Genomic DNA, 16,245 nt, shown 5'->3' with positions numbered 1-16,245 from the left:
ACAGGGCTGAGCAGAGCGAAACCGCAGGTGCGGTGGACAGGGCTGAGCAGAGCGAAACCGCAGGTGTGGTGGACAGGGCTGAGCAGAGCGGGCTGAAACCGCCAGAGCGGTAAGTAAGGCAGAGCAGAGATAAACCGCCAAAGCGGTGAGCAAAGACAGAGCAGAGGGGACAGGGCTCTGTTCACACGGAACAGACTGGAAGGGAAAGGCAGAACCAGATACACACAAGGTACTTGCAAAGAAGTAGCGAGTGGGCTCCAAACTCACAAACAGAAGTACAGCGACAACGAGTAGGAGAAGGTGCAGGTTCAGACTCTGCTGAAAAAGAGAGGAAACGGACAAAGAAAGAAAACAGGTAACAGGTTAGGAGACAGTTCAGACAGGTACTGTACTGCAACGAAATACAGGAACGAGCCTAGGTATAGCCAAGTGCTAGTTCAGACACTGCAGCAAAAGGGAGGAAACGGACATAGGGACAAAACAGGTAACAGGTTAGGAGACAGTTCAGACAGGAACTGTACTGCAACAAAATACAGGAACGAGCCTAGGTATAGCCAAATGCTGGTTCAGACACTGCAGCAAAAGGGAGGAAACGGACATAGGGACAAAACAGGTAACAGGTTAGGAGACAGTTCAGACAGGAACTGTACTGCAACGAAATACAGGAACGAGCCTAGGTATAGCCAAGAGCTGGTTCAGACATTGCAGCAAAAGGGAGGAAACGGACATAGAGACAAAACAAGTAACAGGTTAAGAGACAGTTCAGACAGGAACTGTTACTGCAGCGAAATACAGGAACGAGCCTGGGTATATGGCCCCCAGAGGCAGAAACGAACAGGCAAGGAGCGTGTTCAGACTGGCCTGGAAATACAGCCTCCATGAAGGCTGACAGACAGGCAAGAAAACACAGATAACAGATCTAGGTATGCGGCCCCTAGAAGGCGGGACGAACAGGCTAGGAGCGTGTTCAGACAGGCCTGGAAATACAGCCTCCAGGAAGGCGGACAGGCAGGGAAAAACAGAACAGGACCTGGCACATTCAGAGTCAAGGAGCACACTGAATGTTAAAGTTGCTCAGGCATCAGCTTCCAGGTGAAGCTGGTTTAAATATCCAGTGACAGACAGCAATAGGCTGAGGACGCACTAAGGGTGTGCCCAGAGCAGCTACAAGAACCAGGAAGTAACCGGGCCGCCGCCCTAAGCAGTCAGAACAGAGACAAACAGCATGAATAAAAGCCAGGCTAGCAGACTGGACTGAAGATCAAGTTTGCGATCTTGCATAGTGAGAGATGGTGCACCATGCCAGCCTGCCACCAGGTATGCTACAGTACCCCCCCCTTACGCCCCCTCTTCTTCAAGCCTGCAAGAGTGTTCCGCAGAGAATTGCGAGGCCAATCCTTCTCTTCAAGAGGATTACCTCTTCTGTCCACTAGAGGAAACGAAACTGGTCTCATCATCTTGGTAACTATGATGCTTCCTCCCATCAAGCCATCCTCAGCAACGGATGAAGTGGGTGAAGTACCAGATACAGGGTGTAAGAAAGTCTCTGTCCATTTGTTATCAAGTAGCACCCCGGAGGGTTCAGGAGACAACTGGAGGTCCTCCGCCTGGTTGGAGGGGTGCAGAGACTCGGGGGTAACCACTGCTTCGGAGTACACTTGGTCAAGCTCACTGGATGAAGCGGGCGAGGTATCAGGTACAGGGTGTAGGAAAGTCTCTCTCCATTTGTTATCATGTAGCACCCCAGAGGATTCAGGAGACAACTGGAGGTCCTCCGCCTTGTTGGAGGGGTGCAGAGACTTGGGGGTATCCACCGCCTCGATGGACGCAAGGCCAGATTTATTAGACATGGAGGGTCCTTGCATAGGACCATCTTAAGTCTGGTTTCAGAGATGACATGACTGTGAAGCGGGGCGGTACCTGAAGCCAGATCATTGGTACAATCGTCGAGACTGTGTGGGGACATTGCCACCGCTTCTCTTCCTTCGGAGACTTCAGCGCACATCGAGTCAGCTACTAGCAGATCTGGTGAAGAAGAAGAAGAAACTGCTGAATGTCCTGAAGATATGAGGACTGGACACCCCTTGTACCTTAGTAGTCCCCCAGGATACACCATACAGGGTCTCCAGACCTGAGCGGGCACTAGATCTCTCGGCTCTGGACGACTTGTGGGTAAACGAGTCAGCACCTGGAATGTAAGCTTCTTCATGTGTAATGCTCCAATCTGGAGCTTAATTTGTACAGACATATTTTGACTGTTTCTGAGTAGGGCTCGTCCTTCCGCTGACAATGCCCAAACCGGCTTCTGGAGTTTTCGGACAGGAATCAAACACTGACTCTTCAAGGCTTTAAGCCCGAAACTTCCGGTTAATCCGAGGCTTTTACTTGGCACGGAGACAGTCATGGTCATTTGTGGAGAGGAAACACTAAGGCCAAGGGCTGCCTCTCCTACAGGCCTAATGTCTTGGGATTCTCCAACCCTCTCTGGACAAAGACTGTCAGGGCGTCCTAAACAACCGCAGCGGGACCGCGATCCGATTTTGTGACTGAGTTCCGGCCTCTGCTTCGCCTGACGAACATGGTCAACCTTCATGGATTCAGTGCGGGTAGCTGCTTCTGCAGGCTGGGGAACAAGAGGTCTTTGGGAGGACAGAACCTGGCGTGATGGTTTGCCTCTACGCCTTGCACGCCTGGACTGCCTCTTGAGGTTGGGAAGAGAAGTATTCTGCGGAGCGTAGTCATCCTGTGTGGATTCTGTGTGGGCATCAGTCTCTTCGGGCTGGAGAACTGGTGAGCTACCCACACACATTACCCATCAGGGCTGCTCTGGGACACTGGGAAGGGCAGCTTCAGCAAAGTCCCCAGTATTACGGTCGTCAAAGACCATTAGAAAGGCCACCAGGAAGGCCTACAGGTCAAGGACGATAGGATCCCATGCTTCCCATAGGGGGTGACCCATTTCAAGGCATCACCCGCTAGGTAGGATAACATAAATGCCACTTTAGACCAATCGGTAGGAAAATAGAGAGGGTAGAACTTGAAATGCAGCATGCATTGCTCCACAAACGCACGGCTTTGTTTTGGATCCCCATAGTACCGTGGCGGATCCGCAGGATAAAGTGCCGATAGCTCCATTTGGACTGGTGCGTAATTCGCCTGGGCCATAGCTAGAGATAAAAAAATATATATATATTTTTTTTTATTTATTGATTTTTAATGCACGTATTCGCTGGAAACGGATTCAAAATGTCTCAGAGAGCGAAGGGCCGTGGGGCTCAACGGGAACCAAGGTCTGAGCAAACTGTTATGCACATGCCCGGACTGACTGGCGTGTGCGTGTTTAGTGATCCCACTGGACCATGAACCGGAGAGTGCCTGGAGGGGAGTAACTAAGTATCTACCCGATCCGACCAAGGTCGCACGACGGCTAACGACGCCTGTGCACCAGGGAGGAACCGAGCAGAGGGACCAGGTGAGACTCCAGGTCAGACCCCGGACACGGCTGTTGACCCACACCGGGGAATACAGGAACAGGCAGGTTAGAGCACAGGCTGAGTGAGGTCCAGTACAGACTAGGAGACGGGTTCAGAGCCGCAGATGCGGTAATCAAGCAGAGTAAAGCGAAACCGCAGGTGCGGTGAACAAGGCTGAGCAGAGCGAAACCACAGATGCGGTGGACAAGGCTGAGCAGAGTGAAACCGCAGATGCGGTGGACAAGGCTGAGCAGAGCGAAACCGCAAGTGCGGTGGACAGGGCTGAGCAGAGCGAAAGCGCAGATGCGGTGGACAAGGCTGAGCAGAGCGAAACCACAGATGCAGTGGACAAGGCAGAGCAGAGCAAAACCGCAAGTTTGGTGGACAGGGCTGAGCAGAGCGAAACCGCAGATGCGGTGGACAAGGCAGAGCAGAGCGAAACCGCAAGTGTGGTGGACAGGGCTGAGCAGAGCGAAACCGCAGATGCGGTGGACAGGGCTGTGCAGAGCGAAACTGCAGATGCGGTGGACAAGGCAGAGCAGAGCGAAACTGCAAGTGTGGTGGACAGAGCTGAGCAGAGAGAAACCGCAGATGCGGTGGACAAGGCAGAGCAGAGCGAAACCGCAAGTGTGGTGGACAGGGCTGAGCAGAGCGAAACCGCAGATGCGGTGGACAAGGCTGAGCAGAGCGAAACCGCAGATGCGGTGGACAAGGCAGAGCAGAGTGAAACCGCAAGTGCGGTGGACAAGGCTGAGCAGAGCGAAACTGCAGATGCGGTGGACAGGGCTGAGCAGAGCGAAACCGCAGGTGCGGTGGACAGGGCTGAGGAGAGTGAAACCGCAGGTGCGGTGGACAAGGCTGAGCAGAGATAAACCGCCAAAGCGGTGAGCAAAGACAGAGCAGAGGGGACAGGGCTCTGTACACACGGAACAGACTGGAAGGGAAAGGCAGAACCAGATGCACACAAGGTACTTGCAAAGAAGTAGCGAGTGGGCTCCAAACTCACAAACAGAAGTACAGCGACAACGAGTAGGAGAAGGTGCGGGTTCAGACTCTGCCGAAAAAGAGAGGAAACGGACGAAGAGACAAAACAGGTAACAGGTTAGGAGACAGTTCAGACAGGAACTGTACTGCAGCGAAATACAGTAACGAGCCTAGGTATAGCCAAATGCTGTTTCAGACACTGCAGCAAAAGGGAGGAAACTGACATAGGGACAAAACAGGTAACAGGTTAGGAGACAGTTCAGACAGGAACTGTACTGCAACGAAATACAGGAACGAGCCTACGTATAGCCAAGAGCTGGTTCAGACACTGCAGCAAAAGGGAGGAAACGGACATAGAGACAAAACAAGTAACAGGTTAAGAGACAGTTCAGACAGGAATGGTTACTGCAGCGAAATACAGGAATGAGTCTGGGTATACGGCCCCCAGGGGCAGAAACGAACAGGCAAGGAGCGTGTTCAGACTGGCCTGGAAATACAGCCTCCAGGAAGGCGACAGACAGGCAAGAAAACACAGATAACAGATCTAGGTATGCGGCCCCTAGAAGGTGGGACGAACAGGCTAGGAGCGTGTTCTGACAGGCCTGGAAATACAGCCTCCAGGAAGGCGGACAGGCAGGGAAAAACAGAACAGGACCTGGCACATTCAGAGTCAAAGAGCACACTGAATGTTAAAGTTGCTCAGGCATCAGCTTCCAGGTGAAACTGGTTTAAATATCCAGTGACAGACAGCAATAGGCTGAGGACGCACTAAGGGTGTGCCCACAGCAGCTACAAGAACCAGGAAGTAACCGGGCCACCGCCCTAAGCAGTCAGAACAGAGACAAACAGACAGCATGAATAGAAGCCAGGCTAGCAGACTGGACTGAAGATCAAGTTTGCGATCTTGCATAGTGAGAGATGGTGCACCATGCAAGCCCGCCACCAGGTATGTTACAAAAGGCACTCCAAATGGGATATGATCTCTAAATTGTTTTTGCAAATTTTGTTGGAAAAAAATGAGAAATTGCTGATAAACTTTTAACCCTTTTAACATCCCCCCAAAAAAATTATGTTTCAAAAATGATGCTGATGTAAAGAAGACATATGATAAATGTTATTTAATAACTATTTTGTGTGTTATAACTATCTGGTTGATAGGCATGAAAATTCAAAGTTTGAAAATTTCTAGATTTAAAAAGAAAAATTTCAAAATCTTGATATTTTCATAAATAAATGTGAATTATACCGACCAAAATGTACCACTTACATGAAGTATAAGATGTCACGAAAAAACAGTCTCAGAATCACTGGGATATGTTTACGCGTTCCAAAGTTATTACCTCATAAAGTGACACTGGTCAGAATTTAAAAAATTGGCCTGATCAGGAAGGTGAAAACAGGCTGGGTGGTGAAGTGGTGAAAGTTTGCTCAACAACATTTAGAGAAGTGTGTGAAATACTGGGAGAATATAGCCTGGTCAGATCAGACCAAAATTGAACTCTTTGGATGCCATAATAACCACCATGTTTAGAGGCCAAAAGGCACTGCATATCACCCCCAAATGACCATACCAGCAGTGAAGTTTGGAGGTGGGAACATCATATTCTGGGGCTGTTTTTCATCACACGGCACTGGCAAACTTCATACAATTGAAAAAAGGATGATTGGACAAATGTACTTAGACATTCTTGATAAAAATCTGGTGCCATCTACCAGGATGATGAAGATGAAATGAGGGTGGAAATGTTCCCAAACACACAGCTAAGGAAACTCTCAATTGGTCTTAGAGATGAAAAATAAAGCTACTAGAATGACCAAGCCAATCACCTGATCTGTCACCTGATCTGAATCCACACACACATATATATATATATATATATATATATACAGGGTGGTCAAAAAGTAGGTGGACTGAAAATAATAACATTTATTTTGATTTATATATAAAATTATATTTACTAACAAAAGCATAACATTGACAATTAAATTTTATTCTGAACAATAATACAAAAGCCCTTAAATTTTATCACCGCATGTGCTCAAACTGTTTTCCCTTACAATTTGCACAGCTTTGAAGTCTGCCTCTTGCGCTTCGACAAACTTTTTTGCACAAGTCTCTTTGGGTATTAATTTCTTGAAGTGCATCTCTTATGTAATTTTTCAAATCACTGACACTTTTTGGTTTTCGACTATAAACTTTGTCCCCAAAAGAAAAAATCCATTGGGGTCCAGTCTGGTGAACGTGCCGGCCAATCAAGTGGGCCTCTTCGGCCAATCCATTTATTAGGGAATGTTTCATCAAGATACTCGCGGACTACTCTTGAATAATGTAGAGGGGCCCCATCTTGTTGGAAATAAAGGTCATTTGAATTAGGCTGTTGCTGTAACTGGGGAACAACTTGATTCATTAGAATTTCGAGATACTTATCTCCTGTGACTGTTCCATCAAAAAATATTGGTCCTAAAACACCAAAACTTAAAATACCACCCCAAACATTGACACCAGGCTCATTTAGTTGTGGCTCTAATGTTAAATGCATGTTCTCATTATACCAGTAAATACAATTATGTCTGTTAATATGACCGGATAATTTGGAAGAAGCTTCATCACTCCACATAATGATATCTAAAATTACTGGATTTTGGTTGATAAATCTCTCCCTTCATAACCTTATTACACTTTCTGTCCACCTACTTTTGGACCACCCTGTATATATATATATAAACAAACTATTACATTATGGCTCTTACATTGATTTGTACATACATATTTTGAAAAATATTTCAACGTTCTTAACATTTCTATTACTATAGAGGATGTTGTATACATGGATGATGAAAAAGAGATAGAAGAATATGTCATGAATGATGTTGGCGTAATTTTCCACGGAGAAGTTAACAATATAAAGACAAGAAGCTGGGAGTATGGACAGGTGAGAATATCTTTGCAATGTAGTTTTCCAAAACATTTAATATAAAGGTTGAGGTTGTCCTGTAGAAAAAAAATATTGCAAATAAGCTCAGACTGGCATAATAAAAAGAAGCCATCCTCACCAACCCTCTGGAACTTATGTTCCCATGCTCCTGGTTCCTGCCGTTCTCTACTTACTGGATTCTGAAACAGAATCAGGGAATCAGGGAACAGAGAACAGAAGTGACAAGGGGCCAGTAAATTGATTATCACTTCTGTTAATTTTTAAAAACTACTCTGAGCTCTCTACCAAGCATTTTTTCAGCAGGTTAACCCTTTTATGTGGATAATACATCATTTAGGACCCTCATTTATTAGCTAGTGGGAAGAGTGAATAGAAAGATCGTCTCTTGCTTTGGTGAACCTAGAAAACTCATACATAGCATAAGCAGTCTATTGATTTTAATTGGAATTATGTAATGCTTAATTTTTCCTCTCCATGGTGATACAAAGGAATTAAACACTTGGTGTGTTCCCCATATATTATAGATGACTCCTAGTGGTCTAAAGCCCCCATACACATTAGATAGCTGTTGGCTAAACAATCTCCTGAACAGATATCTTCCCCTGCCTCCTCCATACAGAGGAGTACTTGGCTTGGCCGAGTTCTCCAGTGTTCTCTATGAAAGGCTCCTATTCACATTAGACTGCCCTCTGATCTTACCGATCTTGGCAGGTTCAACCGTCTTTAGATTAACGTGTATGAGATCCATAAAGTCCCAATCCGGTGTTTTTTTTTCCTTTCACTATTAGTTAGTTAAAAAATTTCTCAGTGTATGCATTACAATACTTATCTGTCACTATCTTCTGCTTTACAATACTTATCGGTCGCTATCTTCTGCCATTTCTAGCGTATTCTAGCATTTCTCTGTGGACCTGAAATCACTTTCTTATTGTAAGCCTATGAGAATCATAACGAGGCTCACATAGACTTACATAAAGAAAGGAAGTACAGGTCCGCGGTATGAGCCAGCAAGTCAGAGCTGCACTTACGTGATGCAGGAGAAGACCAGAGTGGTACCAGAAATGTCTTAAAAGTGTGGCCAGTAAGTATTTTAATACTCACACTGAACATACTTTACACATAGCTAACAAATGGTGAAATAAGAAAAAATCACTGGAATGGGACTCTGGACAATAGGATACTCTGGAATCAGTGTGTGAAATGTGGGCTGATTAAACTAATACACTTTTAAATAATGGTAAACTGTGTATACTGCAATACCAACAGCATAGTTAGCCTTAAAAAACAGTAATAACTTCTCATTAAATGTTCCATTAAAGCTCTAGTGTTTGTAATTGCATGATGATGAAAAGAGACCAGCCATAAGCTTGTAGAGTATACACCAATTGTTTGTATTATCACACACAGTGCACAGGATAATGTTAGTGACTCGCCCCCTGGGCCTGTATTGTACGTGCACGTGTGTGCGGGGAATACCCGGAGCCGGATCGCTGGGGGTTGTAGTCTCCGTGGCAGTCCTGCATAGGAGCTGCCTTCTTGGTAAAACCGGGAATGAATCTTCGGTAGTAGCCTACCAACCCGAGGAACTGGCGCACTTCCTTTATGCTGGATGGTCTTGGCCAGTCCTTAATCACGGTGATCTTGTCAGGGTCGGGAGCCACTCCGTCAGCACTCACCACGTGTCCCTGGTACTGTACCTTTGGCTTCAGTAGATGACACTTTGAGGGTTTTACCTTTAGGCCATAGTTTGCTAGGGCTTCAAACACTTCTGCCAGGTGTTCCAGATGGTCCTCATAGGTCTTGGAATAGACGATGACATCGTCCAGGTATAATAGGACCGTCTCGAAGTTCCGGTGTCCCAAACAGCATTCCATCAACCGTTGGAAGGTTCCTGGTGCGTTGCAGAGCCCGAACGGCATACAGTTAAATTTGCTGAGTCCCATCGGGGTGGTGAATGCGGTCTTCTCCCGGTCCGCCTCTGCTACAGGAACCTGCCAGTACCCGCTAGTGAGATCCAAATTAGAGAAGAAGTTAGCAGATTTTAATGCAGCTAAGGACTCTTCTATCCTTGGTAACGGGTACGCATCTTTGTGTGTGATACGGTTGACCTTCCTTTAGTCTACACACATTCTCATGGTGTTGTCTTTCTTTTTCACTAAGACTAGTGGAGCTGCCCAGGGGCTACAGCTGTCCCTGATTACCCCAGCCTCGTTCATGTCTTTTAGCATCCCCTTGGCATGCTGATAGTGTGCAAGGGGTACGGATCGGTATCTCTCCCTTATGGGAGGATGGTCTCCCGTGGGGATGTGATGTTCTACCCCCTTTACTCGCCCAAAGTCTAGCGGGTGTTTGCTAAACACTCTCTCGTACTCCTGAACCACCCTGTAGACTCCCTGTTTTTGGTGTGAGGGAGTGGAGTCAGTACCCAAATGCAGTTGCTGATACCAGTCCCCCATTTGTTTCTTAGAGCCGTTACCTTCCTCTGGTTGAGATGGAGGCAAGGGTTCCACGGCCTGTACAGAGTTCTGATTTATGGTGAACAATTTGGCTAGCGTGGCATACCGGGGCAGGTGTACTTCTCTCTCCCCGATGTTTATGATGTGGACTGGTACCCTCCCATGGCATACATCGACCACCCCCGGCGCTGTCAAAATGGTGGGCCTACTGTCTGAGTAGATGGGTTCCACCATTGCTTGGTAGTCTCTACCTCTCAGACCAATAGCTGCCCGGCACCAAATCATCATCTCACTCTTCGGGGGCATGGCAATAGGGAACGGGTCACACATTCTCACGCTACCTATCTTACCACCAGATAATTCCACTTGTTGCCGCTTCATCAATGCCTGGATCTCCTTTTGGAGCACACGCTGCTGGCTGGAACTGGCGTTCTTGGCAACCTGTTGCAAAATAAGAATCACCTCTGCAAGACAGTTTTCAATTACGTTAGTACCTAGGGTTATTTTTGGGTGACTCTCGCGACGGTCAATGTCCACAATGATCAGTCCTTGTGCCGGCAGTTCAACTTTACCGACCTTGATGGTCACCTCTTTAAATCCTATCTGTGGCACGGGCTGACCATTGCTGGCGATAATGTTCAGGTCGTCATCTGGGTAGCGGGTTATGTCCGAGTCATTCCAGTACCGCTTGAAGAGCACGTACGGGATGGTAGTCACCTGTGACCCAGTGTCTAGTAGGGCACTCATAGGAATGCCCTCTAGTACCACAGGCAAGACCAGACGTCCCCCTATGTATTTATCACGCCAGTTCGATGGGCCTGATGATCTTATGCCTGGGGGTTGGCCCTCTACCCCAGGTTGTGCCCGTTTAAATGACCGTACCTTGCCATATGTCCGGGTTGATTGCAGCGGCGGCAGATGGGTTGTCCGTCCTCGTTGTATCGGTCGCTGGGTCTTCCTCTGGCCGGTGGGGTCCTCCTCAGTCGGCGCCACGGGACGTCCTCCGGTCCGGATGCCAGCTGGATCTTTCCTGGAGAAGAGACCTGTAAAGACTGCACAGTTCTGGTTAGCGCGGCAACGCTCTTAGTCAGCTCTTGGACCTGGTGGTGCAGGTCTGTAGCCGGGTTATTGTTCAAAGCCTGCGCATCAGCTCCCACAGGCCCTGCAGACAAGGGCGCCGCATCCTGGTGATAAGTGATAGCAGGGCGCCTGTGGGTCACAGCGCCACCTGGTGCCATTTCTCGGAGCACCCGGATGGCTCTGTCCTTGAACTGTGCAAAGTCCAGGTCAGGGTCCTGTAAGGCCATTGCCCGCAACTGGGTTCGGTGGGCATTGCACAGTAGACCCTCAATAAATTGTTCGGTCAACAGCTTGTCTTCATTCCCCACGCTGTCAGGGTCTGCCTGCTTAAAGGCTCCCAGGGCCTCTTGTAGGTTTAGAGCATAGTCTCTTATACTTTCGTGTGCCCGTTGTTTGCACCCGTAAAATCTGAGTTTTATTTCGGCTGAGGTTCGGGTATCAAATGTGTCTTTCAGCCGGGCTAGTATTTCTCTGACAGTCCTCTTCTTCCCAGACGGCCAGGACTTTACCTCCCTTTGGGCTGCCCCGATTGACTGGGCCACCAGGATGCTCACTTTTTGCTCTTCCGTGAGGGGGTATACCAGGAAGAGGCTATCCAGTCTTTCCCTAAAGTCACTTAGGGTATGTGACTCCCCTGAGTACTGGGGTAGCCAGGTTGCCCCCGGGATATAGGGCATGGTGAACGGCATGACCGCAGCAGCGGTTGCGCTGGCTGTGGCGGTGGCTGTGGCGGTGGGGCTTCCCTCTGTATCCGACATCTTCCTTCCCCCCTAGTGGACCGTGGCCTACCTTGCGATGCTCTTCCTCCGTAGGCCGCGGCTACGCAGTCGATCGTCGGGGTTGAGGACCTTGCGTCGCGCTCCTGTGACGTCAGCGTCGCTCCCTTTCCCTTCCAGGACCTTACGTAGCGTCAGTGCGTGGGGCGGAGCTTCGGATCTCATGCGCTTTCGGCGTCCACGGCCCTCTTCTTCCCGCGCGGCATCCTGAAGATGGCGTCTGATGGCGGGAACCGACTCCGGATGGCGGGAACCAACTGAAGATGGCGGGAAGCGGCTCCGGATGGCGGGAAGACGGCTGCAGATGGCGAGAAGATGGCTGCAGATGGCGAGAAGATGGCTGCAGATGGCGGGAAGCTTCTCTCAGGTAAGTGCAACAGTCTTTTTCATGCACGCAATTCCCGTTGGTGGCGGGTTGGTTTGAATCCTGCCGACTACGCCAAAGTTGACTCGCCCCCTGGGCCTGTGTTGTACGTGTATGCGGGGAATACCCGGAGCCGGATCGCTGGGGGTTGTAGTCTCAGTGGCGATGACCCAGTCCGTGCCCAGGGTGGTCAAATCAGTGGCAGTCTTATTAATATGATAATGGTCCGACTACACCACCCGTGGATTGCGGTCAGTGGAGACCGCCGCTGCAAGGCAGACCGCTGAGGCCGGTGTGTGTGCAGCTAAGAATGGGATGACTCCCCACGGGAGAAGTATAGCCTCAGGGCAGTTGGTGTGGATGATGGGAGTGATGGTGCACGAGCACAGCAGGAACAACTCAGAGTCTGTGCAGTGCAGTTCAGGGTCTTTACTGGTGTTATAAAGCAGACCCTCCCGGGAGTACTGGTTAGCAGTAGAGGCCTGGTCAGTCTGTGAGCAAGCAGGATCTCCCCTGGCCAGGTGGAGTTGTAGGCCTCCCCGTCTATCTGCACTCTTCCTGGCTACCTTGCTGTATGTGGGTAGAAGTAGCCCACGTCCCTGAGTGTACCGTGTGGTGCTCACCAGTATGGCCGGTGACTTGGGGCCTTCGGTTAGCCTCCGCTCCACGATGGCGGTGCTGGTCCCTTGCTTGTGACCGTGCCTCCGGGCTTCTATGGCCAGAGGACCTGGAATCCCCTGCCGGTTGGATTCTGCTGCTGGACCTGGATGTCCCCACAGCCTCGGACTCCGTGTCCGGTCTTAGTGTCTTCAGCCAGGACGAGCTATCTGGCTTCCAGCCCCTGGCACTCGCTCCTACTCCTACAGAGCTCCTAGTTCTTGCTTTCCTTCTCCAGGCTCTGACTGTCATAATCCCGCCCCAGACCCAGTTTATAAGGGCAGATTCCTCCCCTCCCAGGTCTGGGCGGGCGGTGTTGCATGCTTAGGGCTCCTGACCAGAGAAACCTCCCACTTGCTCTCAGACGTAATATTTCTATTACTGTGGTAACCAGACCCCTGGGGTGCCACATTAGCTTTCCATATTAATTGAAGTTACTTATTAGCTTATCTCCAGACTTCCATATTTTTGGCGTACAAGAATAAATTTACCTTAGAGAAGCCTAATTTTATGTGTGATTCTTCATGAATCAAGAGTGCCTAACTGCAGCTCGCCCCCTCATCAAGACCGGTGAGAACAGCGCCGGTCTTGATAAATTGGGCCCAAAGACTTTACTTTGCTTTTTTTTGTCTGAAATTGGTTAAGGTGCCTGGAGTACATGAGATAAATGTAAAAATTACCAAAGAGCAATCTCTTACATGAAAGTGAAGTAATCAAAGAACTCAAAATACATATTTCCTGAAAGGTGCAAGTCCAATAAAAGTCCCATATTGAATAAAAAGCATATATCCATACAGTTAAACCCAATAGAGTTCAAGCAATATAATGTGATATCGGATATAATGACCAAAATACAGTAAGAGCATACAGTAAATGTATACCAAAACCTGGGAGAAATACTAACAGGAGAGATTAAAGTTGCACTGATGGCCCAGAATATACCCTGTGATAAGTGTTTGTAAAGCTGTACATACATGGGAAGCCCCCTTGTTCATGAGGACCTTTCACCAGTTGAAGCATGCTATACTGGCCACATAATGAAGTAGTGGCTGCAAAGCTGAAAAAAATGTAGTTTTATTTTTTAATTTCTCACCTTCTTTGCAGAAATATTAGCTTCTAAACCTTGGATTCTTATTTATGCTAAATCAAGGGGGCATTGGCAAAGATTCTTCTCTGGAGCTGTTGCTTGAATGACATTTACCAATTGTAAGCAAGAGACGTCATGCAGGAAAAAAAAACATACCCAAAAAAACCTTAGAACAGACTTTTTCTGTGTGAGACATGTAATGACACATAGGCTTGCTCTCCTCAGTGATCTCTATACCTATTTTGAAGAGTGAAGCAGAGCTATGTGTCGTTACAAACACCTTTACCAGCTTTCATCTTACAGAAGTCAGTGTGGGGGTAGGAGGAGTACAGGAAAGCTCTGTGTCATTAAAAACACTTCTAGCAACTTATATCTCAGGTCACCTCTTCTCTACTCCACCTTCCCCCTACATGGACGGCCATGAGAGAAGATTTGCAAGAGGTGTTTGTAATAGTGCATATATTTGCTATATTCCCCTTCCCACAGCACGGACTGCTGTGAGATAAAAGCTGCAAGTGTTGTTTCTAATGACACATAACTCTGCTCTAGACTACACAGTGGATGCCAGAAATCAGATCATAAAAAGAAGGGCTGTGTGTCACACAGGAGAAAGCCTGTTATATGGGCGTTTTCTTTTTTCCTTGCATGATGCTTCCTGCTTATGATTGGTCAACGTCATACATGTGAAAAAATAATCGCAGACAGAGACGAATCTCTGCTAACACCCCCTTAAGCTTATCATAAATTATAACCTAACCTTTACAAGATAATGTCTCCTCAAAGGAGATGAAAAATAAAAAATATGTTTTGTTCCGCTCTGCAGCCACTATTTCTTGATGTATCTAGAGAAGAAAAGCAAAAACACAAGCCACTCCACAGTACAGATTCTTTGGTTAAGGCTTAAATTGCAATCAGATATAAACAACTTAAGAAGTATGCTCACCTTGAAGAGATGTGCTACTACTACCAGACAGAACTTTGTTTTAATGCTTTGTCTTACATGGATTAGGCAGGGCACCACAGTCTCATATGAGTGTAGTTACAAAAAGAAAATGGGGAACAAAAGTGCTGCTGAAGAAGAAAATGAGTCCAGTATATTGTTTTTATTGGATCAACAAAATCAGGTTACAAGGTTATGCATTTCAAAACACTTAGCTTGAGAAGACACCAGAGAGATCACGCCAACTATCCTCCAAGAGAACTCCAAGAAGACACTAGCTGACTACTAGTACTTCAAGCCTGGACTGAGGAAAATAGAGCTACTGCCAGGGACTCTCTGGAGAGACTGAAGGTATTTAAGCATCCAGCAAGCGTGTGTCAATAAGCAGCAGAAGGTGGAGGTCACTGCAAGGTCCTAGAGGGAGAAGGAGATCACTACACTACAGAGATGAAAAGATCAAGAAGGTGCCTGCAGAGCAAAGCACAATGACCTTTTACAGTTTGATCCAGAACGACTGTCTGTCACACCTGACACACCCGTGACAGTACCCCTCCTTCCACGAGTGGCCTCTGACACACCTGTGACAAAAGCTTTTAAGATGTATGGGCTGGACACAGATCTGCCGAGAGTCTGCATCCAGAGTTTATTTTATATAAAAGGGGGTGTTACTAGTGTGTAACATGTAATGACTGACAGTCTGCACTTCTGATCTCACTGCAGAGCTGTGTGTGATTACAACTAACACTTCTTCAGCTTTCACCTCACTGACAGCCAGAAGAGGGCTGTATATCAGATCTGAGCTTTATCTCCTTACAAACACATCTGCATCTATAGCTCTACTGTGGTGTTGTCAGCTCTGCAGCAGGGCTGTGCCTTATTACAACTAATTCATCTTCACCTTTCTTTCAGCAGTCAATGTAGGGGGAAGGGTAGTACAGCAGAGCTGACAGCACTATGAGGGGAGAGCTATAGATGAAGTAGTTTTTGTAATTAGATAAAAGCTCAGCTCTGTTGTACTGTCCCTTCCACCACACTGGCTGCATGTGACATTGAAGTTGAAGAACTGTTAGTTGTAATGAAGCACAGCTATGCAGTGAGATCAAAAGAGCAGACAGTCAGTCATTGCATGGCTCACATTGGCAATGCCCCCTTCCATTTAAAATAAGCTCTGGAGGTAGATTCTCAGGAAGATCTAAGCATGGCCCATAGATCTTAACAGCTCATTTATGTCACGCTGGTGACTTGCACTGGTGGTAAGCACCGCTCCGCTTACTGCAGTCTCCTCTCTGCTCTCTCCAGTCCCGGACCGTCTCGATGAGCTGCATTTTTCAGCATTTTCAACACTGCTACATCTTCCTGTTGCTGGTGAGTCTCCACCTGGCTATAGGGAGGTGCGGGGACTGCCCTGGAGTGGTTCCTGGTGACTACCTGATGCCAAGCCTATCCTCACCATCAGAGGCTCTAGTGGATACCAGGTATTCACTTAGTTATG

General features: G+C 47.7%; 1 protein-coding gene across 1 annotated transcript in view; it reads left to right on the top strand.

Annotated features, from left to right (window-relative positions):
* Nucleotides 1-16,245, top strand: part of F13A1 (coagulation factor XIII A chain) — a 392,887-nt gene that overhangs the window by 117,086 nt on the left and 259,556 nt on the right. Inside the window, exon 5 of the mRNA XM_073678719.1 lies at nt 7,272-7,390. Within this exon, the coding sequence (XP_073534820.1) occupies nt 7,272-7,390 (119 nt within the window). The remainder of the gene's footprint in view (nt 1-7,271; nt 7,391-16,245) is intronic.

Source organism: Phyllobates terribilis, unplaced genomic scaffold, assembly GCF_046119375.1.
Source record: "Phyllobates terribilis strain yellow unplaced genomic scaffold, ASM4611937v1 Scaffold_4__5_contigs__length_816908805, whole genome shotgun sequence".
NCBI lineage: Eukaryota > Metazoa > Chordata > Amphibia > Anura > Dendrobatidae > Phyllobates > Phyllobates terribilis.
Note: the sequence above shows the minus strand (reverse complement) of the source record. Positions and strands in the feature narration are given on the sequence as shown.